The 26,922-nt window shown below is 38.2% G+C and overlaps 1 protein-coding gene across 7 annotated transcripts; it reads left to right on the forward strand.

Annotated features, from left to right (window-relative positions):
• Window positions 1-351: 351 nt before the first annotated feature.
• On the forward strand, window positions 352-26,429 carry SRSF12 (serine and arginine rich splicing factor 12). Of its 7 annotated transcripts, none has more exons than XM_059889884.1 (6): window positions 352-577; window positions 3,762-3,813; window positions 8,408-8,754; window positions 9,576-9,699; window positions 9,877-10,018; window positions 16,945-26,429. In XM_059889884.1, the coding sequence occupies exons 5-6, from the start codon at window positions 9,888-9,890 to the stop codon at window positions 17,312-17,314; spliced, it is 501 nt and encodes a 166-aa protein (XP_059745867.1). In that variant the 5' UTR covers window positions 352-577; window positions 3,762-3,813; window positions 8,408-8,754; window positions 9,576-9,699; window positions 9,877-9,887; the 3' UTR covers window positions 17,315-26,429. The 7 variants fall into 7 exon arrangements, with proteins under 7 accessions (XP_059745867.1, XP_005210962.1, XP_059745866.1 ...); XM_059889885.1 differs by lacking the exon at window positions 352-577 and adding an exon at window positions 650-1,030; XM_005210905.5 differs by lacking the exons at window positions 3,762-3,813; window positions 8,408-8,754 and adding an exon at window positions 8,166-8,270 and having other exon boundaries at window positions 9,596-9,699.
• The last annotated feature ends 493 nt before the right edge of the window (window positions 26,430-26,922 follow it).

A 26,922-nucleotide genomic window follows, 5' to 3' on the forward strand; every position in this document is an offset into this window, starting at 1 on the left:
GCGGTTGAAGGCATCCTTCACCCCGCCCACCTCCGACTTGCGACATCTTTTCTCCGGACGCTCTCTAACCTCCGGTTCACCTGCTTCAGCCCCTAGGACCGCTCTAGTCCACGCCCTCCTATTACACTCTGACCCCAGGCGCCCCCTCTGAGAGTCCCTTTCGAACCCCCGGGACCCCCGCGCTGCCTCTTCCCCGATGCCCTCCACTCCGGGGCTCCTGCGCCGCCCCCTTCGAAGAGGCCCTCGAATCCCGGGACCCCCGCGCCGCCCCCTCCCCACACGCCGCTCGGCCCCGCCCCCCGCCCCGCCCCCGCGTGGTCCGCACGGACAGACTCGCGCTGCACATCGCTCCCCCCGCGCCCGCCTCTGCGGCTGCGCGCTGGCGGGGCCGAGGCCGAGGCGAGGGGGTCGCGCCGCGGGCCGGCGGAGCTGCTGTGGCGGCGGCGGCGGCTGCGGGAGACAGAGCGAGCCCGGCGGCCGGGCAAACCCCCGAGGGAACGGAGGAAGCGGTCATGTCTCGCTATACGAGGCCCCCCAACACCTCCCTGTTCGTCAGGAACGTCGCGGACGCCACCAGGTGAGCGGCGGCGGGTCCGCAGGTTGGGGCGCGGGGGAGGGGCGGGTAACGGCCGCGACGCAGAGCCCGGCGGGGCTAACCCGCACCTCCCCGCCAGCCGGCCCGGGGCTCGCCGTGGAGGAGCATCTCCAGAGGCCGGCGGGAGTCCTCGGGCTGCTCGGGGCCTGGGCGGGACTCGCGCCTCCGCCCTCCCGCCCGGCCTTCCGCCCCGGCGCGGCCCCGTCTCCGGGCCCCGCCGCCCTTGACCGCCCCTCGCACCTGGGCGGCTGGCCGGTGCCTGTTCCTCGCGGAGAGAACAGGAGGAGCGCCGGCTGCCCCTGTTTGGGAGCCACGGTCACTCCCCGCCTCCGCCCCTGAGAGTTCCTCGGGCTAGTGCCAGCGTCTCGCCCCTTTGTCGTTGTGCAGGGATAAAGCCGCGCATCTCACTACCTAGATGGGAAGGAATTGGGGATGGTGAGAACGCGTTAGGGAATAGTGCGTACCTTGGGCCTTACGACTCCCTTTCCCTGTAGTCAGTAGTCTGGTTTACTTACAGGTGGCGCTGGTTAAATTTTATTTGTTGCACAATTTTATACTGTATACAAAGGATAACTTCAGTGAATGAGATTTATGTGTTTTTCTTTAAAGTTTTGAGTGCAATGTAAACACTCAATGGTTTGGAGAGACTCCCTGTTCGATTCTGTTGCATTCAGCCCACCCGCCCCCCTTTGGAGAATCCTGTCTGCATAGTTTCTAACATTGACTAGCTTATAGCTGTGTCTTTCTCCCTCAATAGGAGCCAGAGGGGATGGGGGGGGATTAGTAGACATTTTCGTTTCACTGGGCTTGCTTAATTTTCTCCACAACCCTCCTCCCCATCCCAGTCTTTATAGTTATGCAAGATTATCTTGTGGTCCATAAGGGAAAGCTGAAATTCAGAGTGTCAGTGACTTACCTGGGGCTTCACGGCTGGAAATATATTGGAGCCTTTGACTCCAGCGCTATCAGGAGTAATCATTATAATTTACTTTTGAGAAGTAAATTTTAAGTCTCTTTTAGAAACTTGATTTCTGTTAATAATATATATATATGTATGTCACAACTATAGACTGTGAGTTAACATACTTTTAACATCCTAAGTATGCCTGTGTTTACATGTCTTCGCTCAACTTGTTTATCAGTGTATTACATAGAAAGAAAGCGAAATTTATAATTTGGGTAAGGTTAAACAAACCACTTGTATACTGAATAAGATTGCAGTGCACCCCACTCCAGTACTCTTGCCTGGAAAATCCCATGGGCGGAGGAGCCTGGTAGGCTGCAGTCCATGGGGTCGCTAAGCGTTGGACACTACTGAGCGACTTCACTTTCACACATTGCAGAAGGAAATGGCAACCCACTCCAGTATTCTTGCCTGGAGAATCCCAGGACAGGGGAGCCTGGTGGGCTGCCGTCTATGGGGTCGCATAGAGTAGGACACGACTGAAGTGACTTAGCAGCAGTGCCAACAAAAAAATGTAAGGTTTCCAATTCTAATGACCACAGAAGCCAACCAAGGTAATATGAATGAATGAGTGAAGGTGTCAGGTTAAAGCCCATAGAATGGTGTGGGCTGTTGCAAATGGAAAAGAACATGGGCCATCTCAAGGGGACAGCGGCTGCTGCCAAGCTTTAGCTGATAACGGCTGTATAGGCATTTGGACTTGTGGCCACATCGTTTTAATTTTCAAAAGAAGTCAAAAGCCTGTATTTTGTGTGTGTAAACTGTCAGTTTCAAACTGTTGGCAGTATCTAAGTTGAACTATACGAAATTGCCATTTTTGTAGTTTGAAAAGCTATAAAATATTGGCATTTCCATGTTTCAGCACTTTTTGTTAAATGTTTAAACATTGTGCAGGCCAGATAACACACACAGACACACATGTATGTGTGATGCATGATCTCTGATCTAGATAATCAAGAATGATAATTGAGATCTATTTATTTCTTTTTCCATCTTTTCCACAACTTTTTAACATTGCCACTGGGCAGTGAAGGGTGGGGAGGGCAATCAAAATCTAGGAGGTTTGAAGTAGTGAAATTACAGTAATCCTAACATTTGTTGAGTACTCATTGTGTACCAGGCACTGTACTAAAAACTTTACATATATTATTTTATCAAGTTTTCAATAACCTTATATAACAGATGAAAATGTGAGATTTTAGAGAGATTAAGAATCTTGACTAAAACTGCTCAGCTGTTGACTAGTGTTACGAAAGTAGAATCATCACATGTAACCTTAATAGTTTTTTTTGTACAAGGTGGCATAGAGTTTAACTAGCAATATGATACCTAGACACATTTTAATTTTTTAACATTTGCTATGCTTATAAAGAAAATCATTGGGATAAATGTTAAATGGGGTATAAAATTATATACAATATGTTTTCAGTTATATAAAATGAAGGGAAAAACTATATAAACACATAATCCACGCATATAGAAAATAGGCTTAGAAAGAAATCTCTTTGAGTGGTTTTCTTTATCCTGTTTTCAAATTCTAACTGTTAGTTTTATAACAAAGTCAAATTTTATTTAAAAATTTTCTTTAAAGTAGCTGTTTAATATATATAATAAAGCACAAGCCATTATAACATGCAGGTTAGCAAAAAATTTGTTAGAAATGAAATTCAGCAAAAGAACTAAGGAAAGGTTTAAAAATACATTTTGTAATTTTATAATTTGTGTTATGTTTCTCTTCACTGGTGAAATAAGATGTGGATTGGGAAGAATATTAACTTTAAATCTTTTTGTATAATTTTTTTAATGGCAGATACAGTTTTCTAGTGAAACAAAGCAATGCCCAAATCTCAAATAAAACATTCCTGTTTTGATGCTTAACATCATGTTAGGTTGGGGAGCACCGATCAAGTACTTCTCTTGGACATACTTAGTAGCATTCTTTGGTTATAGTGTGTATGAGGCTTACATTAATATTGGTGTAAGTGGTGATGTAGAAAAAAGCATTAAACAAAATCCAGCCGAATTCATGATAGGAAGGCTCAGCAACCTAGTAATAGAAGGGAACTTCCTCAGGTTATGGACATCTATGAAAAACCTTTAGCTAACAACATACTTAATGATGAAACTGAATGCTTTCTCCTTAAGATCAGAACAAGACAAGGATGTCAACTCTTACAACCACTATTCAACATTTTATTGCAGGTCCTAACCAATGCAACAAGGCAAGAAAAATAAAGACATAAAAATTATAAAGGTAAAAGTAAAACCTGTCCCTGTTCTTAGGTGACATGTTTGTTTACATAAAGCTACAGTAACTGATAGTTTCCTTAAGTTACCAGAATATGAAGTAAATTTAGTGAATATTCTATTTGTATATACTAACAGCAAACAACAAAAACTTTTAAAATTCCTTTTATCTTAGTATCAAAAAACGTACTTAGGAATAAGTTTTGCAAAACCACGTAAAAACCTTTGCATTGAAGATAACAACACATGGCCAAGAGCAATCAAAGACCAACATAAATTAATAAATATACTGTGTGCTCTTAGATTGGAAGGTGAACTGTTATGTTATCAGTTCCATCCCAATTGATTATATTATGGATTCAAGGTATTCCTGATCAAATGCTTTTTAAAAATAGGAACAAATTAATTCTAAAGTATATTAATATGCAAAGGATCTGAATAGCCAAAATAATTTTTAAAAAGGTCACTGAAGCTGGAAGGCTTATATTCCCTGGCTTAAAGATTTACTAAAAAGTTACAATAATCAAAATAGTTTGTTATTGGCCTAAGGATAGACGAATAGATCAATAGAACAGAAAGAAGGTCCGTAAATAATCCACACATATAGAGTCAATTGATTTTTGACAAAGGCACTAAACTAAAGCCTTTAGAAAAAAATCTTTACACCAAATGATGCTGTAACAACTGGATATATATGTAGGGAAAAAATGTACTTTGACCTCTGTCCTACATAATTTGAACTGGATCATTAATTGATATATAAAAGATAAAATGGTAAAGCTTTTAGAAGAAAGCAAAGGAAAATATCTGTATGATTTAGGGATAGGCAGATTTTTTATAAGACAAAGTCATTACCTTAAAAGGGAATACTGAAAAATCAGATTTCTCCAAAATTAAAATTTCTGTTCATTAAAAAAGTAAATAGGTGAGCCAGGGACTGGGAGAAAGTATTCAGAAAGCATATATCTCACAAAGGACTTTTTCTAAGAATAGTAATGAACTTTTTTTATAAGTCAACAATGAAAAGACATGTTATTATTAAAAATGGACAAAAACTCCTAAATGTTCAAGAGAAATACATATGAATGTCCAATTAGCATGTGAAAAAGTGCTCAGCATCATTTGTACAACACAAATGTACAAATTGAAATGCAAAAATTGTAATGCAAATTGCAATGCAAATTGAAACCGCAGCAAGATTCCACTTAATACCCTCTTGAATGGCTAAAATTCAAAAGACTGACAGTACAAAGTGCTGACAGAGATGGGCAGAACTGAATCGTACATGTTGTTGGTAGGAGTATAAAATGTTAACCATTTTGCAGAACTGTTTGGCTATTTCATAGAAATTAAATATATATATCCTCTTTAGCCCAGAAATTCTGACCCTAGAGTAAATGACCCATAAGCATGTAAAGATGTTGAACCTAACTGGTGTTTACAGAAATTAAAATTCAAATAATGAGGTACCCATTCACTTTATATCCTTCAGAAGGCAGGGAGTGAGAAGTTGGATTCTTAGGAATTCTGATGCATGTCTTGGGGAGTATAAGTTGATTTGGCTGTTTTGAGAACATGTAGTAAAGCTGAAGATATGTATACTCTCCAACCCATCAATTGCATGGCTAGTGGTACATCCCAGAAAACTATGCTACAGTACAATTTGCACTTAAAAAAAGGAAGCATATTAAGTGCTCACCCTTAGAAGTGTGTGTAAAATTGTGGTTATCCATAACAATAGCAGTACAGAGTTAAAGTGAGTGAACTAGAACACCATGGAGAAATCTCAGGGTGGAAAAGGCAAGGTTCAAAATTTTACAGGTAATCTGATACCATTTGTGTAGATTTGCAGTAGAAATACAAAGTTATGTAGAGGAATGATGAACACCAGTGATTATCTCTAAGGGAGAAGGAAACAATATCTTACTTCTTAAAAAATACTAAAAATTACAAGTATAGTAAGTATTAAGGCATAATAAATCTTGTTGATGGATACATGGGTGTTTAATATCAAGATAGATTACACCAGAAATACGAAAATAAATGAAAAAAAAAAAAACAGCTAACAGATGGAGTGGAGACTGAATGAGAGCCAGTTCTTTTGAGAAGGTTCATTCCCTCAGACTTCTGGGATTCTAAGTCTCTATGACACATTGCTCTAGCCTCCTTTATATATCTAGTATCCTTTTCTGTCAGCCACTCACATTTGGTTGATGGAATTGGTTGCCTATGAAGGTACTCATTTGAATTCTAGCTTTGCCGCTGGCTGTGTGCAGCTTTGGGCAAGGTAACTGCTCTCACTTTCAGTCTCCTTGACTGGTAAATGGTAACAGTAATGTGTCCTTCACTCATTAATACAGCAGGTATATTCTGAGGCCTCCTATATGCCAAGCAACTATGCTAGGTACTGAGATATATTAGTGAAGACATCTGCTTTAGAAGTGATTCTCAACCCTGAGCCTCAGAATTGCCTATGAAACCCTTAAAAAAATTAAACATAACTGGGGCTCATCATGGGAAGCACAAATTAGGTCAGGGATTAAAGGATCAGGCTGGAATGCCTGCTTCTATGACATCTCCTTTATAGATGATTCCAATATTCAGGAATGGTTGAGAATTTTTGCTCTGTTAGTCTGTGTTTTATGGGAGCAGGAATTGTGTCTTTCTTGTTCTCCATCATATTCCTAGAGCCTGGCCCATAGTACATACTCAATAAGTATTTGTTGAATGAATAAGTGAAAGAAAAAGACATTGTCACTGTCCTCTAAATCTAAAGTTAACAGTCACTCAGGAAAGGCAGGCAGTTAAGCATGGTATAGTGAATAAAATAATAAAAATAAAATGAAGTTGTCATGATATCAACATAATATTGGCTACTTGGTCAGTGTTAGTTGAAACTTTATGTAATTCTTAAATTAATATCTCTAGCTTTAATCACTGACTTCTAGTCTTGAGAAAAAATAAAATTGAATTTGTATAACCAGTTTTCAGTTGCTCATAGAATAGAACTTTTATGGCTGTTCCACCATCACCTCAAATTTGGCATTTCTAAATGTGAAAGTTTCTTCTTTTGTCTCTCCTCAATCTTCAATCTAACTCTCTTTTCCAGCTATCTAATTTTTATCTTGGACACTATCTTTCTTCCAGTTGCCCAAGTTAGAAGCTTTGTACTCATCTTTGGGCCCTTTTTTCTATGGAGTATGTTTTGAAATACTCTTTAATTCCTCTAAGCCGTGTTTTGTGCTCATAGCTGGTTTTGAATCTCTAAGAGCTCCATGAGGCAGTAGGATATAGTCATTAGGAAGCCAGACTAGTGTCAGATTGTGGGAGTTTGCTTCCAGCTCTGTCTCTTGCTGACTCAGTGATGTTAGGTGACTTTATCTGTCTCTACCCTCATCTGTAAACAACATTTGTAAAGATGTTATGGGAATTAAGTGTTCTTAAGGTGAACAGTGGCTGGTATGTAAATGCATTATAAATGTCAGATTTTAATGCTAAGTGTTTTGTCTCTTCAGTTAAATTGTAAATCCTGAAGAGAAATACTATGCTATGTGTTTCCTTGGTGTCCCCTCTTTAATATCTATGACAGTAGAAAGCATGTAAGTGACTCAAAAATACTTGCCAGATTTGAGGCTCTGGTAGTTATTTTTGCTTTATGTTTACTAATAAAGCATCAATTTTTCTTTTAAAGGCTGAGAAATAACTTTAGAACTTCTTTAGAATCTTATTGCTATCTGACAACATTTAACATAAATATGAAATTATAGTGAGACAAATAAATGTGTTCTTAATGAATAGTTAATAGTACTCTGTATTTTGACAGTTGAAAAGTCTGGTAATAGAAGTAACTTTCAAAAGTGCATATGCCCTATATAAAATAAATAACCAACAAGGATCTACTGTATAGCACAGGGAACTGTACTCAATATTTTGTAATAGAAAAGAATTTGAAAAGGAATGTGAAAAAAAATATAAAAACTAAATCACCATGCTGTACACTTGAAACTAACACAGTATTGTAAATCAGTTATACTTCAGTTTTAAAAAAGCAAAAAAAAATAGTGAATGTGCTGGATCAGTATCCCCAGCCTGAATAAACATAAAAGCCACCTAGAGTGCTTATAAAAATACAAATTTCCAGACCTCTTGAATCAGAATCTCCAAAACTTAGAACTGAGAATTTGTCGTTTTATTTTTTCTTTCTTTTCTAAACCCTGGGTGATTCCTATGAGAGACAATTTTAGATAATTCTAGTCTGGAAAATATACTTTCTTCTGAAGGTTTCAACTGAATTTCTGTAGGCAAAATATTTGAATCTAGCTATTCATATTTCTTTACCTTATTTCTAAAATACTTCAGGCCTGAGGACTTGCGCCGTGAGTTTGGTCGATATGGCCCTATAGTAGACGTTTACATTCCACTTGACTTCTACACCCGCCGCCCAAGAGGATTTGCTTATGTTCAATATCCTTTATTTTACTGTGTGCATGTGCATAGACTACATACATGTGCATATACATATATGTATACACACACATACTCAGGAGCATATTTTATGAAATAATATTGCCTAATTAAATGTGTTTATTTCTTTATCTCAGAAAATCTAAAGCAGTCCACAGTAGCTGGCAAGCGCCCCTCAGTTTGAACCAACCTGTTAGCTAGAATCCAAGCATAAACCGAGCAGGCGAGACAAAAGGCACCTAAAGTTCAAGCATCAAGGAGTAAAGAGGGAGGGTGGACACAGATATAAAGACCTGGAAGAGGGGAAGTCTTTACCAAGCAAAAGACAAAGCCAACACCAGGTTGAGACTTCGGCTTTCCTACATTTACTCAGAGTTCCAGGATCAAAGCCAAGTCTGATTTTGTTGGTTCTGCGTCTCTTATAAAGTCCATCTTGCAAGCCCTAAAGAATAAAGGTCAAGGTTCAAGATCAAGTGACACTGAGGTAATTGCCTAAGTCTCATTTTGTATTGCATTACTTGAGCTTTTTCTGTTTTTAAAAAGTTAAACCAGCGACAACCTCCTGAAATACAGCTAGTTGGTTTATATAGTTTGTTTCCATTTTAGTTAGGTTTATTATATAATTTACATAGATAAGGGAGTTCCGTGGGATATATAATTCCAGATGTTAACAGATTGTTCATAGATGTTAACAGATTGTTTATATATTTCTTTTATAATAATATCCAAAGTAATAAAAACATAAAGGTATTTTAAAGCAGTAGGTTCAAAGTCAAATATGATCACTTTTAAAGGACCAAATTGGTTTTGAATATATGTTTTAGCTCACTTATATGTGTGCACGTTTGTTTATAAGTAAATTTCTCCTAAATTAATTTAAAAAGCCTTTTAATGAAAGTAATTTTAATTTCAGAATGAAAGCTTCTGTGTACTGATTTTTACCTGAAATACTGAAAAACCTGGTAAATCTTTTACCTAAGAGAAGGGAGTGAGTCCTGCCTAAATGTTTTATTTGATAATACTAGCCAGTGTTGGACTTATTCTCATGTTTCAAATTACATGCATTCTACAACTTTTAATGTATACATTAAAAATACAGTTAAAGATTTGTTTCTGTTCTTTTTATTTTCAGACTCACTCTTCAGAATCATAATGGGGCATTTGTTTTGATAGTGATATTTTTTCTGATTTTTCAATTATGTTAGAGATATGACCTTAAAAACTTGAGCTTGTTTTTCCTAATAATTTCATGCCACCTGTAAATTATTAAAAAAAAATAATATTTTTGATATCTGATGTTCAAAGTGTCCTTAACAGCTAGTCATATTTGAAGATGTTCGTGATGCTGAAGACGCGCTTTATAACCTCAATAGAAAGTGGGTATGTGGCCGTCAGATTGAAATACAGTTTGCACAAGGTGATCGCAAAAGTAAGTGTGACTTAATAGCAGATCTTGCTTTTTTAGCAGGATGAGTTTCAGCAATGACAAATTTTTTAATTTAAAATTATTTCAGAATATAATACTATTTGAGTGGCTTATTTATTGAATGATTGTTTATTGAGGTTTTCAGGTAATGAATTATAAATCTTGAACTTCATATTCTAGCACCAGGCCAGATGAAATCAAAAGAACGTCACCCTTGTTCTCCAAGTGATCATAGGAGATCAAGAAGCCCTAGCCAAAGGAGAACCCGAAGTAGAAGTTCCTCATGGGGAAGAAATAGGCGGCGGTCGGATAGCCTTAAAGAGTGAGTACAAAATAAAAGGGGATTGAAAACTTAATTTTCTGCTGTTTGCAGAAAACATTTTAAAGAGTTTTCAAAAACAGGACACCAGAATCATTTTATTTAATATAAATAAAGAATCAACTTTTTTAGAAGGATATGCTCCTCTCAATTTATAATGTATTGTTATTTTAACTTGGGTTTGTTAGATACCTTCCAGTGTGTTCATTTTATGACAGACTTAAGTTCAACCTTTCTAATAGAAAGATAATATATACTGAGGAAAAAAGCAAAAATTTAAAGTTGTATACTAGACAATAAAATGAGGATTTTAAATAAAAAATTTTTAAATGAACCCCCAAATTAAGAATATGAGGCCTGATAATTAAAAACTCATGTGAAATAAAATATAATCATTTGTGAAAGAAAGTTGACCAAAATGTGAATCAATGTATTTATAAAAAGCAAATTATTTCAAAAATAAATTCCAAGTATGGTAGTATTGTAGGAAGAAAATATAAAAGCACTAGATTTTTAAGAAAAAGATATTTACAAGTTATCTATTTTTCCTGCTAGGAGTTAGTTTCTGTTAGAATAATAGGAAATTGCAGTGGAAATTACTTGATGCTGTTTTAGTCATAACTGAAATTGTATTAGCATACCTAAATTCTACTACTTACTGTTTTTCTCTTGAGTTTTAATGCTGTAGTTTTTTTATAGGCATATGGAATTTTAAGGTGAATTCTGTTCGTATAGATTGATCAGCATTTACACTCTTTCTATGAGTAAAAGGAGTTGACTCTCCTGGGACTTCCTTCACAATCCAGTGGTTAAGTCTTCGGGCTTCCACTGCAGGGGACTTATCTTGGGTTTGATCCCTGGTTAGGGAACTAAGCTCCCACATGCCACATGGCACAGTTAGTGATAAGAAAAGAAAGAGTTGGCTCTCCGGGCCATATATCTAAGCTGTCCAATGACAACATAACCTCAAATCAGAGCTGATCTGTAGAGCAGCTCACTTTCACTCCACTCTCTCCGTTCCTCAACTCCCAGGAGCCTATACAAGGAAGACACACCAACATAGGGTGTGTGTACCTGAGCTAGACAGTCTTTACCCCAAGTACCTAGTTCTAAAAACAAGACTGTAAAGTGGCCTGGCTCCAGTCCCTCCAACCAAGTGGAAAGAAAAGACAGGAAGAGAGAAATATCTGAGAATCCTGATTACTAGAAAATGTGGCCGATTCAGAGCCCTAGAATCTTAACATGTCAGATCAGTCCCTCTCCTTGGGTTTGAACCAAATGTTTTGATTTTGGCACATTCTTAGGGAGGCATGCAAGTAAGAGGAAGCCTTGAGTTCCTTTTATAAGCCAGGAGAACCCAGGTCAGGATTGAGCCATCACCAAGGTGGGTGAAGAAATATTTAGGAACAGTTATGTTTTGGTCTGGAATTTGATTCTTTTTATCATACTTGGTCTGATAGTGTAAGAATATAAACCTCCCATGAATCTGTGGAGAATAATCCATTTTGTTCCATGGCTAAAGGAAAGCCATTTTACTACTGATTATTTGAGATTTTGACACCAATATACTCAAATATGAGTTACATTTATAGAACCTAAAATGTGGTGAGAACAAATTAAGAAATTTTATATGCCATGTGTGTAGCAAAGTCACACCAATACCACTGGTATTGCTTCTGACTTCACAAAGGACTTGAGTAGTATGAATGATATTCAGCATTTCACATTACTATAAGTTAATGGTTTATATACAAAAAATCAAACTAGATATAATATTGTACCTAAAGCAGTACTTTCCTAACTTACTAAATGATAACCAGTGGTCTTGGTGAAAAAGAGTAAAAGAAAAGGAGAAAATTGTCCATCTGATTCATTAAAAATATAAGCTGTTTCCAAATGCATTAGAGCCTTAATCAACCAACTTTTCTCCTGATTGATCTAGAGAAGTGAATATTCACAGCATTTTCTGCCTTCTAGTGGCAGTAAAGTATACTACTTGTCTGGAGAAAAATAAACAAAAAAAGACTCAGTTCCCAGTCACTGTGGAGTATCAGGAATAGAAAGAACCACATTTTCTTATAAGACAGTATAGTTCTACTTTGTTCTAGTTATAGTTCTAGAGGATAAGACTGTTGCTTAAACTCTGTGACCTCAGTGGTTTTTGTTTGCAGTTACATTGTTTGTTGTTCAGCCACTCAGTCCTGTCAGACTCTTCAAGACCCCATGGACTGCAGCACACAGAGGGTTCCCTGTCCTTCACTGTCTCCTGGAGTTTGCTCAAACTCATGTCCGTTGAGTTGATGCCGTCCAAGCATTTCATCCTCTGTCACACCCTTTTCCTGCCCACACTCCTTGCCAGCATCAGGGTCTTTTCCAGTGAGCCAGCTCTTTGCATCAGGTGGCCAGAGTATCAGAGCTTCAGCATCAGTCCTTCCAGTGAATATTCAGAATGTTTTCCTTTAGGATGGACTGGTTGGATCTTGCCGTCGAAGGGACTTTCAGGAGTCTTTTCCAGCACCACAGTTGGAAAGCATCAATTCTTTGGGGCTCAGCCTTCTTTATGGTCCAGTTCTCACATCTTTACATGACTACTGGAAAACCATACAGCTTTGAGGATACAGACCTTTGTTAGCAAAGTGATGTCTCTGCTTTTTAATATGTTGTTTAGGTTTGTCATAGCTTTTCCTCCAAGGAGCAAGTATCTTTTAATTTTCATGGCTGTGGTCACCATCTGCGGTGATTTTGGAGCCCAAGAAGATAAAGTCTGTCACTGTTGCCATTGTTTCCCCACTATTGGCCATGAAGTGATGGGACTGGATGCCATGATCTTCATTTTTTGACTGTTGAGTTTTAAGCCAGCTTTTTTACTCTCCTCTTTCATCTTCATCAAGAGGCTCTTTCCTGTTCACTTTCTGCCATTATGGTGGTGTCATCTGCGTATCTGAGGTTATTGATATTTCTCCTGGCAATCTTGATTCTAGCTTGTGCTTCAGCCAGCCTGGCATTTCGCATGAGGTACTCTGCATATGAATTAAATAAGTAGAGTGACAATATACAGCCTTGATGTACTCTTTTCCCAGTTTTTAACCAGTCCATTGTTCCATGTCCTGTTCTAATTGTTGCTTCTTGACCTGCATATGGTTTTCTCAGGAGGCAGGTAAGGTGATTTGGTATTCCCATCTCTTGAATTTTCCACAATTTGTGTGATCTACACAGTCAAAGGCTTTAGCATAGTCAGTGAAGCAGAAGTAGATGTTTTTTGAAATTCCCTTGCTTTTCCTATGATCCAGTGGATGTCGGCAGTTCGATCTCTGGTTCCTCTGCCTTTTCTAAATTCAGCCTGTACATCTGGAAGTTGCACTGTAGACCCCTGGCTTAAAGGATTTTGAGCATTACCTTGCTAGCAGGGGCAATGAGCTCAGTTGTTTGGTAGTTTGAAGATTCTTTGGCATTGCACTTCTTTGGAATTGGGATGAAAACTGACCTTTTCCAGTCCTGTGGCCATTGCTGAGTTTTCCAAATTTGCTGGCCTACTGAGTGCAGCACTTTAAGAGCATCATCTTTTAGGATTTGAACCAGCTCAGCTGGAATTCCATCACCTCCATTAGCTTTATTTGTAGCGATGCTTCCTAAGAACACTTGACTTCACACTCTAGGATGTCTGGCTCTAGGTGAGTGATCACACCATAGTGGTTATCCGGGTCATTAAGACCTTTTATTGTATGGTTTTTCTGTGTATTCTTGCCACCTCTCCCTAATATCTTCTACTTCTGTTAGGTTCATACCATTTCTGTCCTTTATTGTACCCATCTTTGCATGAAATGTTCCCTTAGTATCTCTGATTTTCTTGAAGAGATCTCTAGTCTTTTCCATTTTGTTGTTTTCCTCTGTTTCTTTGCATTGTTCACTCAGTTCTTTAATCTTTCGGCTGCTGTTTTTGGCTAACCTCTTAGAGTCTTACATGTGCAAAGTAGATAGTGGCCAATGACTTAAGGAAAATTTATAGGCAGAGTTTAGGGTGGGGTGAGGTGGTTTATCTGCATTTTCCTCATCTCTAGGATTTTTGTCTGTTAAGTCTTAGCTATTTTGATGGCCCTGAATTCCAAGCTCTGTCTCTTCAGCTTAGTCCAGTAGCTATTTTCTAGTTGAGCTTAATTCTCCCATTCTGGCTTTTGGAAAACGGTCTCAGGAAAAGAGCTATGGCTTATAACCCTTCAAGTTCTGCTTTTGTTGGTTATTCTCCAATGCCTTTTAACAGTTGTTTTATAAGTGTTGTCTCAGTTCAGTTCAGTCGCTCAGTCGTGTCCGACTCTTTGCAATCCCATGAATTTCAGCACGCCAGGCCTCCCTGTCCATTACCAACTCCCTGAGTTCACTCAGACTCACATCCATCGAGTCGGTGATGCCATCCGGCCATCTCATCCTCTGTCATCCCCTTCTCCTCCTGCCCCCAATCCTTCCCAGCATCAGAGTCTTTTCCAATGAGTCAGCTCTTCGCATGACGTGGCCAAAGTACTGGAGTTTCAGCTTTAGCATCATTCCTTCCAAAGAACACCCAGGGCTGATCTCCTCTAGAATAGACTGGTTGGAACTCCTTGCAGTCCAAGGGACTCTCAAGAGTCTTCTCCAACACCACAGTTCAAAAGCATCAATTCTTTGGTGCTCAGCTTTCTTCACAGTCCAACTCTCACATCCATACATGACCACAGGAAAAACCATAGCCTTGACTAGACGGACCTTTGTTGGCAAAGTAATGTCTCTGCTTTTCAATATGCTATCTAGGTTGGTCATAACTTTCCTTCCAAGGAGTAAGTGTCTTTTAATTTCATGGCTGCAGTCACCATTTGCAGTGATTTTGGAGCCCAAAAAAATAAAGTCTGACACTGTTTCACATCTATTTCCATGAAGTGATGGGACCGGATGCCATGATCTTAGTTTTCTGAATGTTGAGCTTTAAGCCAATTTTTTCACTCTCCACTTTCACTTTCATTAAGAGGCTTTTGAGTTCCTCTGTACTTTCTGCTATAAGGGTGGTGTCATCTGCATATCTGAGGTTATTGATATTTCTCCCGGCAATCTTGATTCCAGTTTGTGCTTCCTCCAGCCCAGTGTTTCTCATGATGTACTCTGCCTATAAGTTAAATAAGCAGGGTGACAATATACAGCCTTGACGTACTCCTTTTCCTATTTGGAACCAGTTTGTTGTTCCATGTCCAGTTCTAACTGTTGCTTCCTGACCTGCATATAGATTTCTCAAGAGGCAGATCAGGTGGTCTGGTATTCCCATCTCTTAAAAGAATTTTCCACAATTTATTGTGATCCACACAGGCAAAGGCTTTCGCATAGTCAATAAAGCAGTAATAGATGTTTTTCTGGAACTCTCTTGCTTTTTCGATGATCCAGCAGATGTTGGCAATTTGATCTCTGGTTCCTCTGCCTTTTCTAAAACCAGTTTGAACATCTGGAAGTTCATGGTTCACGTACTTCTGAAGCCTGGCTTGGAGACTTTTGAGCGTTACTTTACTAGCATGTGAGATGAGTGCAATTGTGTGGTAGTTTGAGCATTCTTTGGCATTGCCTTTCTTTGGGATTGGAATGAAAACTGACCTTTTCCAGTCCTGTGGCCACTGCTGAGTTTTCCAAATTTGCTGGCATATTGAGTGCAACACTTTCACAGCATCATCTTCCAGGATTTGAAAGAGCTCAACTGGAATTCCATCACCTCCACTAGCTTTATTCGTAGTGATGCTTTCTAAGGCCCACTTGACTTCACATTCCAGGATGTCTGGCTCTAGGTCAGTGATCATACCATCATGATTATCTGGGTTGTGAAGATCTTTTTTGTACAGTTCTTCTGTGTATTCTTGCCACCTCTTCTTAATAGCTTCTGCTTCTGTTAGGTCCATACCGTTTCTGTCCTTTACCGAGTCTATCTTTGCATGAAATGTTCCCTTGGTATCTCTAATTTTCTTGAAGAGATCTCTAGTCTTTCCCGTTCTGTTGTTTTCCTATATTTCTTTGCATTGATCTCTGAGGAAGGCGTTCTTATCTCTCCTTGCTATTCTTTGGAACTCTGCATTCAGATGCTTATATTTTTCCTTTTCTCCTTTGCTTTTCGCTTCTCTTCTTTTCACAGCTATTTGTAAGGCCTCCCCAGACAGCCATTTTGCTTGTTTGCATTTCTTTTCCTTGGGGATGGTCTTGATCCCTGTCTCCTGTACAATGTCATGAGCCTCCGTCCATAGTTCATCAGGCACTCTATCTATCAGATCTAGTCCGTTAAATCTATTTCTCACTTCCACTGTATAATCATAAGGGATTTGATTTAGGTCATACCTGAATGGTCTAGTGGTTTTCCCTACTTTCTTCAATTTAAGTCTGAATTTCACAGTAAGGAGTTCATGATCTGAGCCACAGTCAGCTCCCAGTCTTGTTTTTGCTGACTGTATAGAGCTTCTCCGTCTTTGGCTGCAAAGAATATAATCTAGCCTTTTAATATAGCTTTTTTTTAATGGGAAGATTGTTCTAGAACAAGTTGCTCTGTCATGTCAAGATTCAGAAGTCCTCCATCTAGGTTTTTGTTTTTATTAACATTATTTAATATTCTTAGATATTTTCTTTTTATCTTTTTTCCCCTTTCAGATTTTCTTACCTCTTAGGAATTATGTAACCCAGACTAAATATGCAAAATATATTTTTCAGAACTGACTCATAAAAGATACCCAGCAAAGTCAAAATCTTTTGGTCAAATATTACAAACTTGTACATATTTTTGAACCAAAAGCACTCATAATAAAATTAGAATTTTTTTCTCCAACAAAAGCACAACTAATGTTATGTAAAGTATATAAGTTCCTGAAAGTGTTGTTTCCTAACCTATTAACTATTTTTGTACGAAATATATACTCTGACGTTATGGATGTTTGCAGGTCTCGACACAGGCGATTTTCTTACAGCCAATCTAAATCTCGCTCCAAATCACTACCCAGGCGGTCTACCTCAGCAAGGCAGTCAAGAACTCCAAGAAGGAATTCTGGTTCTAGAGAGCGGTCAAGGTCCAAGTCCTTGCAGAAAAGGTCCAAGTCAATAGGAAAATCACAGTCAAGCTCACCTCAGAAGCAGACTAGCTCAGGAACAAAATCAAGATCACATGGAAGACATTCTGACTCCATAGCCAGATCCCCATGTAAATCTCCCAAAGCGTATACCAATTCTGAAACAAAAGCACAAACAGCGAAACACTCTCATTTTCGATCACATTCCAGATCGCGGAGTTACCGTCATAAAAACAGTTGGTGAACAGCAACAGAAGAATGCTCTGTAGTGTTAATATAGGTTATTAAACTTCTCATTATGTTGAATAAAAATTCTTGAAGGCTTACAGAAAATGTGAGTTGATATTAGTTACTTTGGGCATGTATAAGAAATAAAGGCTCTCTCACTTGGGTTAATGAAGATTTGGTCTAAGGACCCACACCACAAATATGATGTGAGTGATGTCCCATTTTATGGACCGTTTTTTGCTTACATTGTGGCAGAAGAGTACTTTTTAGAGGAAATGTATAAAGTGGAACTAAATTAGAAACTTTGATTTGGATATTAAGTATTAACAGTAATTAAAAAAAATATTTTTTACTTTAAAGCACTTTCATGTAAAAGTAATGATGACTATATAATTGCATAAGGCAAACTTAAGACTGTTTGACACTGTACGTCTCCTTTGTGTTTTCTCTTTAAACTTGGGGCAATTCCTGATGGTATTAGTTCTGTATCACAAAATACTGACATTTCTAAAAGTGGAGTTTATGTAGAGATCAAGCATTCAAAAGATACTCTTTCCTAGGCTTAAAAAAGGTTCCTGAGTGGAACAGTATAGATAAATTGATATTAAGTTGTATCCTGTATCATGTTCATTCATGTCAGAAATATCAAAACATTTGAAAAATACTGAATTTTGAATGGTTTGAGACTGCTATAAAAATGATGTGCAACACTCATAGTCCAAAAATATTCATATCAAGCCTTATACATATGAAGATTGGTACATTTTATATAAAATCACATTTTATACCATTAATTCTGCATACCTACTTTTCATCTGTTACTTAGTGGTTTCTTTTTAGAGCTTTTGTTCAAGACTTTAAATGGTATTAGAATAAGTCTTGTTTATTTTTGAAAATGTTTAGTACCTTGTATTAAACTCAAGACTGCATTCTCAGAAAACATTTTCTCAGTACGGGATTTACATTACACTGCCCTTCGTTTTTTAAAGCCAAATAGCTTTATTGATATTCTTTTGTAGTTGTTAAAACAGAATTTCTTTAAAAATGTGTTTGTAGTTTATGTTTTTCAGAGGGTTTGGTAGTATTTGTGATAAAATGATTTTGCATATGGTTATTATAGGGGATATATTTATAGAGCTCTACTTGTGTACCTTGTTGAATTATATTGAAATTAAAAGTTCTCAGCCCATACAGTTAATATTTGTATCTAGAATGCTTAAAAAAAAAATCTGTTTTATATTTTTAGCATATAGGAGCCAGTGTTGCTTCTGTTTGTTTTGAATACAAATTCCATTTTTTTTTTTTTTTTTGCATTTTACATCCTGTGTGTAAGAAATAACTTTACAAAATAATTTATATGCTGGTGGTAATTGGATAAGTACCGTAAATTCGTGTATTCTGTACTTTCTGAATAGATTTTCTCTCTTTAATCATAGCAAAATTTATTTCAAAACTACAGCTCTTTGAGGTGTTCAGATGTAATAAAAATTAGTTATAAAATTATGTGGCACTATTGAAAATTGAAAGGATAGTCTGAAGAAAGAGCAAGACAAACAGTAATTTTTTGTATTTTCTAAATAAATGTTTTGGTTTATGTACACATATATGTAGTTATTGTGGATACTAACTATGAATTGATTATAGTGTCTACATTTAATCACATTTTAGTAAAAAGTTAATAAGGCAGTGTTTCTGAACATGCTTAATCCTTCGATTTACTCTGATTTGGTTTGTCCACTGTAATTGCTAGACTGCTTATGAGGATGCTGTTTGGTTTGATGGAAAAACTGGAATGATAATAGTTTAAACTTTATGATTATTTAATATGTGCTTGGCAATGCTCTGTAAAGTTTAACATTACTCACTCATCACAAAAACTTTATGAGGGCAGTACCACTACAGATAAGGTAAGTGAGATGAAGAGAGGTTAAATGACATGCACAAACAAGGTCACACAACAGACTTTGTAGCTGGGTGGTGGCTGGGCTCCATACTGCCCTCCCTGATCAGCTTGCTTGTCTTTTTGGAAGACGAACATCTTTGACAGATATATGCTAAACTAAGATAATATTTAGAGGAAAAGGAGATAATAGAATTAGGAAAAAAAAAAAAAACAATTATAGGCTTCAGTGAAACTGGGTTCTGTGAGTAGAAGTTGATTAACAATTATGCTGATACCCTGGAAAATTGTATTCTGGGTACATCTGTTCTAGGATTCACTTCTGCTATAGAATTGTTTCTTGGGCCAAAAATAAGAGAGGATACTTAGGGTAAGATTGTTAAATAAAGCAAATGTATCACCTATCTGTGATCATTTCCTTTAAAGATAGTATATTTATTCAGGTACTTCCCCAGTTTAAATATAGGGGCACTTCCTACCTCCATTTTTTCAGGATTCATAGAGGATCAGATATGTCAGAGAAGGTAAAGATGGCCACTTTGATTGCTTGTTTTCTTTCTCTTGTAAATAATACACATAATTGCTGTATGCTGCTGCTAAGTCACTTCAGTCGTGTCCGACTCTGTGCGACCCCATAGACCGCAGCCCATCAGGCTCTGCCGTCCCTGGGATTTTCCAGGCAAGAACACTGGAGTGGGTTGCCATTTTCTTCTCCAATGCAGGAAAGTGAAAAGTGAAGTGAAGTAGCTCAGTCGTGTCCAACTCTTAGCGAACCCATGGACTGCAGCTTACCAAGCTCCTCCATCCATGGGATTTTCTAGGCAAGAGTACTGTAGTGGGGTGCCATTGCCTTCTCCTAATTGCCGTATAGCAGCTGGCATTTTGCAGCTGCAGACAGATAATGGGGGAACATGCTAAAATTTTTTTATCAGGATAGGATTTAATCTTGTGCCACTGGGCTAGTTATCTTTAAATGTACAATATTAACTAATTTCAGGACTTTATGTGTTATCTGAGATACATATATATTAACTTGAGATACTACTATTCTAAGACATGCTCTTCTATTATAAATAAATACAAGTATCTCTCTTTATTCCAGTTCCATTGCATGAGGCAAAATCAGAGTTTAAAAGAAGAAACATTTAGAAATACTTTTACAATTCTTCTAAAGAAAAGTGAAAGTTGCTTAGTCATGTCCAACTGTTTGCAACCCTAGAATTCTCCAGGCCAGAATGCTGGAGTGGGTGGCCTTTCCCTTCTCCAGAGGATCTTCCCAACCTAGGGATCAAATCCAGGTCTCCTGCATTGCAGGTGGATTCTTTACCAGCTGAGCCACAAGGGAAACCCAAGAATACTGGAGTGGGTAGCCTATTCCTTCTCCAGAAATCTTCCCAACCCAGGAATCGAACCAGGGTCTCCTGCACTGCAGGTGCATTCTTTACCAACTGAGCTTTTCAGGGAAGCCCATAATTCTATGGAGAAGGCAATGGCACCCCACTCCAGTACTCTTGCCTGGAAAATCCCATGGACGGAGGAGCCTGGTAGGCTGCAGTCCATGGGGTCGCTAAGAGTTGGACACAACTGAGCGACTTCACTTTTCACTTTCATGCATTGGAGAAGGAAATGGCAGCCCACTCCAGTGTTCTTGCCTGGAGAATCCCAGGGACAGTGGAGCCTGGTGGGCTGCTGTTTATGGGGTCGCACAGAGTCGGACATGACTGAAGCGACTTAGCAGTAGCAGCATGATTCTAAACTACATTAAAATTGTAATTTCCTACTTGGAGTTATAAATTAAATTTGTTTTCCAAACAGGGTGGCAGAGTATCTGGAGTACTTGTATAGCATTGCTGCTTATGCAGAGGATCTTAATCCAGCATCATGAAACCAAAGCTTCAGATCTAGCACCTGTAGATTTTAAAACAAGTCTGTCACTCCTAGTAGTTTGAAAACTAGTGGTTCAGTGATACATCCAGATACCAGTCTCAAAACTCATATATTCAATTAGAGAACATTTAAGCATTAAGTGAAGATTATGAACTTAGCATCTGAATCACTCCCTTGATGAAAATAGGATATTTAGGATCATAGCATTAGCTCCAGCTTTGGTCTTCCAGGTCAGTTTAGGCCCTCTGCAAAATTTATATCTTGTTCAAGATGCTCTTAAATCAAGCAAATTAACCAAGCTTGTGCATCCCAGACCAGGCCCCATTGCCTCACATAAACAGCCTCAGGGGAGTAGGCACTTCATTCTTGACTGGGCTTCCCTGAGTGCCTCCCGGCCCCACCCCACACTTAGAGAATGTTCCTGATGCACTGATCCCATCCCAGGAACACAGTAGAGCTGGGACAGTCCACAAAGAAGGTGGATGGACTATAAAGGAGTCGTGAAGAAATTGGGAAGTTAAAAATAAACCTAGGCTACTATACCCCAGTAATAGTCCCCCCACAAAACATGGTATAATGTTTTAAATATATTGGGGGAAAGGGTTATATGATTACTCTTCTTGAAGCTTTTTGTTTTAGGAATATACAACAATTTTGAGTATATGAAAAAGTATCAACTTGTGGAAGTAGATGCTCAAGGGGATTGATGGTTACCATTTTTAAATGTATTATGCAATTTAAAACACCATATTAAACCTACCTCTTAAAGCCTACTTAGTTTATAAACTAGTATTTAAATAGGTTATAAATTAAAATCAGGAATATCTTACTGGTGTGTCAGGTTTCAGGTTCTTTCAGAATGTGGATAGAAAATTTAAAGGGTCAGTCTCCAAATGAGAGAATAACTTGACCACACATTTATTACTGTTTGATCTTACGTATTACAGCTTGTGTAGGATGAGTAGTTTCTCAGGAAAAGTATAACTGAAACAAGAAGCAAAGTTACAGCTTCCCGAATTCAGGAGTATATTATATGAACTAAATACCTAAGAACTATATGCTTTTTAGAAATGGATGTAGATGTAGATTGAGGAAACCCAGGATTCTTTGCTATGAGCAGCTGTTTCCTAAAGAAATAACTACATTGTAGTTTTCTTCGCTTACTCCTGATAAGTAGTCTTAAAATGCTGTTAAATTGACTTATTTCAACAGAAATCACAATATAAAATAGTCTTCCAGGCTCAAGTGATACCCTGTTTCAGTAGTAAGAAAAAAAATTAATGCTTTTTTTGTGAGGTGAAACTGAAAACCATTCCTTTTAAATTTGTGAGGCAGTATCCACTTTGTTGTAATACTTTACACCTTGAGGAAAAAGTACTCTGATGTAAGCTGTATAATTGATTGAATGTTTCAGGGCATTTTTACATTTTAAAAATGAGAAGGAGTGTTACTTAAATTTATTTTAACACTGAAACATAATTTCATAAGAACCTTAAGGAAAAGCATTTACATTCATCATTGTCAGTAAACCTTAAAATGTTCAATGTAGCTGAATTAGAAATACTCAGGCTCTAGTTTTGTTAAGATATTCATTATAATTTTTAATGTGCATATTAAGTCTAACCATTTATTGTTTTATACTTTATAATTTATTCCCTAGTCTTGTCATATAATCTATGTGGAGTTTTTTTTTAATGCCACTTAAAAACATGGATAATAAAATTTTATTCCATGGTATCTCATGAAAAGCACTTGTATAAGGTGCTCTTAGCTGGTTGTCAGTAGTCAAGTATAACTAATACTCAAAGAGGTTTCGGTGACCACACTTCTGTCCATCACCTGTTATCTACTTTTGACTAAAATGTGGTTTTACATGAATATCTATCATGGAAAGTGGAACTACACTTGAAGAATAAATGTAAACGCTTTTAACTTTTCATTAGCTCCACGGATGTTAATTCAGCATCAGAGGTTTTAAAGAGTGGGAGCCAGAGAGTTGCATGCTGCTTTGTCCATCTACTTCCTGGTCACCTCAGTGCTAACCAGCCCTTTGCTGCTGCTGCTGCTAAGTCATTTCAGTCGTGTCCAACTCTGTGCGACCCCATAGACAGCAGCCCACCAGGCTCCCCCCTCCCTGGGATTCCATTTCCTTCTCCAGTGCATGAAAGTGAAGAGTGAAAGTGAAGTCGTTCAGTCGTGTCTGACTCTTAGCGACCCCATGAACTGCAGCCCACCAGGCTCCTCCATCCATGGGATTTTCCAGGCAAGAGTACCGGACTGGGTTGCCATTGCCTTCTTCAACCAGTCCTCTAGCCATCCCCTTTCTTCTCCTTTTGGCATCTCATACAAACAGGTATTTCCTTACACTGCTTGTGGATCATTCTTTAACTTTCCTCTCAAACCGTGGGAAGTTATGATAAATGCCTTTCAGAATCTCAATAGTCTCCACCTACTTCCTCCTACTCCTCTAAATTTAGTTTCAAGCTTTAACATTTATTTCAACATTAACATTAAATAACAATTGTCACATTTCCCAAATAAGCCAGTGCTTAAATGCATTATCATTTCTCTAATTTTTCAGTTCTTAATTTACAATGACTTTGGTATTTCAGTCACTGACTAGAGTTGTGTTATTTTAGAAGTTAGGACCAAATAAGCAGCCTAGTTGAAAGTGCAAAGAAAAAACATTCAGTTTACAGCCTCAAAAGATTGACTTATTTGTGCTTTATATTTAATGTAAATGAATTTTTGGAATTGTTGGCAAATACTCAATTTGTGTATAATACAGGAGTAATGTGGTTTAATCGCTAAATGGACCCATGAACTGCCTGCCAGGCTCCTCTGTCCATGATGGGATTTCCCAGGCAAGAATACTGGAGTGCATTGCCATTTTGTTCTCCAGGGGATATTCTCCAACCAGATATCAAACCCAGGTCTCCTGCGTTGCAGGCAGATTCTTCCCTGACTGAGCCACGAGGGATGCTACTAGGATATTCATTATAATTTTTAACGTGTATAAGCAGCCTTCATTTTCCCTAATTCTGTTAACATTTTGTTGTAGAAATCTTTAGTGAGGTAATCTTACAATGAATACCCATATACTCATTAATTACATAGAGTCTACAATTGAACAGTAAATTATGCTTGATTTATCACATCTTTTCCTCAGTTATTTTGATTTTTAACATTTAGTAAATTTTTGAAAATTGGAATGTTCATAAGTAGGCTTTTCCAGTTAGCAAAAGAGTGATCAAAAAATCTTGATTATCTTTCATAAACATAATCCTGTTTTCTTAGTTTTAAAATTCAGGGTGTGGTTTCAAAGATCACATGATTTACAGTAACCTAACTTAAAAAGCCTCTTGATGAAAGTAAAGTGGAGAGTGAAAAAGTTGGCTTAAAGTTCAACATTCAGAAAACAAAGATAATGGCATCCGGTCCCAACTTTATTTTTTTGGGCTCCAAAATCACTGCACATGGTGACTGCAGCCATGAAGTTAAAAGACACTCCTTGGAGGGAAAGTTATGACCAACCTAGATAGCATATTCAAAAGCAGAGACATTACTTTGCCAACAAAGGTCCGTCTAGTCAAGGCTATGGTTTTTCCTGTGGTCATGTATGGATGTGAGAGTTGGACTGTGAAGAAGGCTGAGCGCCGAAGAATTGATGCTTTTGAAGTGTGATGTTGGAGACGACTCTTGAGAGTCCCTTGGACTGCAAGAAGATCCAACCAGTCCATTCTAAAGGAGATCAGCCCTGGGATTTCTTTGGAAGGAATGATGCTAAAGCTGAAACTCCAGTACTTTGGCCACCTCATGCAAAGAGTTGACTCACTGGAAAAGACTCTGATGCTGGGAGGGATTGGGGGCAGGAGGAGAAGGGGATGACAGAGGATGAGATGGCTGGATGGCATCACTGACTTGATGGACATGAGTCTGAGTGAACTCAGTTAGTGATGGACAGGGAGGCCTGGCATGCTGTGATTCATGGGGCCACAAAGAGTCAGACACGACTGAGCGACTGAACTGAACTGAAGAAACATTTAAAGAGATTGGACGAGTGCACAGTGATTAGGACCCTGGGAACACTGACTGAAAAGGGAACTCTAACCTTTGATAATCCTTTTGTTCTATTAATGTGAGAGCCCTTAATGTCTGGTCACTTTAAGGGTAATTTCAACTTTGAAAGGGACTGTTAACAGCCATTATTTTATAGCAAGATCTCCCAAATTGTATATCTTTCCAAGATTTTGATAGGAAGAGCCAAAGGCCTCTGGTTCCATGCAGCCAAGCAGAGTGAAATAAAGATCTTCCTGTTTAAAGACCTTACTGTTAGAAGGCAATTTGAGTTCAATTAAATCAAACATTTCCATGTCAGAAATAATCAAAAAGTCACCAGAATGTGTTCATCCTGCCATCTTCTCAAGATTCTAGACTGGTTTGTAATTCGGCTTTGACAACTAATCAAGTTAATTTCTAATCTTAGAACAAAGGAACTATCTGTAATAATTTAGGAGTAGCTTGAAGGATCCTGTGGGCAGAGGAGTCTGGCAGGCTACAGTTCAAAGGGTCACAAAGACTTAGACACAAGTCAGTACAAAGCACATGTAGATACGGGGCTTCCCTTGTGGCTCAGCTGATAAAGAATCTGCCTGCAATGCGGGAGACCTGGGTTTGATCCCTGGGTTGGGAACATGCCCTGGAGAAGGGAAAGTCTACCCACTCCAGTACTCTGGCCTAGAGAATTCCACAGACTGACCTGCTTTCACTTTCACTTTATCTGGTGGCTCAGTGGTAGAGAGTCTGCTTGCCAAGCAGGAGATGTGGATTCAATTCCTGGGTTGGGAAGATCCCCTGGGGAAGGAAATGGCAGTCCACTCTAGTATTCTTGCCTGAGAAATCCCATGGATAGAGAAACCTGGTGGGCTACAGTCCATGGGGTCGCAGAGTCCCAACACAACTTAATGACTAAACAACAACATCTACTTTAGAAAATGAATTCTAAGACCTTGATAATGAACCCTCAGTAAATGTAACACCTATAAATCTTAAATTGTAATTCACAAGCTTAGTTTTGGCAAATACAATTCTTGGGTGTTGGGAATATTACTCATACTTCTTAGCATATTCAATTTAGAACTCCCAAGAAAATTGCAAAGGATATGAAAAGTAATCTGAAAACTGTCAGAGTAAAACAATCTAATCCAAGAGATTTAAAGAAAAAGTTTAATCCAAGCATAAAATAAATTATCCCTAACTCTTAAAATTTCATCCATCCCATACCTTCAGAGAATCCTAAAATTTTCAAGAAAGTTTCTTTCAAAGGTTAATTTTTTATGAGTTTTATAAAAAGCAATCTATAAAATGTACTCAAATTGCTTTTCAGATACAAAAACAAGTGAGCTCCTGAATTACACATGGTGTGTGCTTACAATTCATTTCGTAACAGACATACTGTTTACCCATTTGGAAACTTTTGAAAGATTTATGGATTCAGGAGAGGAATAAAGTACAAAAAAACCCAACTTGGAGGCATTACCTCAGGGCTAGAAGAGCGGGCTTGTGATTTTGTAATGTTTTCATTCAGCAGCGTCCTTCAAAATGTTAAATAGAGGAAGATGATGAGACTGTCAGCCTTTCATACCCACGTGTAAGTACATTTGCTTGACTCCGCTCAACCTGAAGCAAGTATCAGCTGCATAGAGGGCGTGGGAGTCCGGGGTGTCCACCCTCCAATAAAGAAAAACGTATTCAGCAATAAAATTGGACGGTCATTAGAACGGATAAGATTTACAAAAAATTATAGTATTATAAAAGATCAGTTTTACCCAGTTTGA

Source organism: Bos taurus, chromosome 9, assembly GCF_002263795.3.
Source record: "Bos taurus isolate L1 Dominette 01449 registration number 42190680 breed Hereford chromosome 9, ARS-UCD2.0, whole genome shotgun sequence".
Classification (NCBI taxonomy): Eukaryota; Metazoa; Chordata; class Mammalia; order Artiodactyla; family Bovidae; genus Bos; species Bos taurus.

What these genes read in the sequence shown, in the direction of transcription:
- SRSF12 (XM_005210905.5), top strand. Translation starts at nt 513, where the DNA reads ATGTCTCGCTATACGAGGCCCCCCAACACCTCCCTGTTCGTCAGGAAC. An exon ending in AACGTCGCGGACGCCACCAG is followed by an intron (nt 578 to 8,165) that starts GTGAGCGGCGGC and finishes AAAATACTTCAG; the next exon opens with GCCTGAGGACTTGCGCCGTG. An exon ending in TGCACAAGGTGATCGCAAAA is followed by an intron (nt 9,700 to 9,876) that starts GTAAGTGTGACT and finishes TTCATATTCTAG; the next exon opens with CACCAGGCCAGATGAAATCA.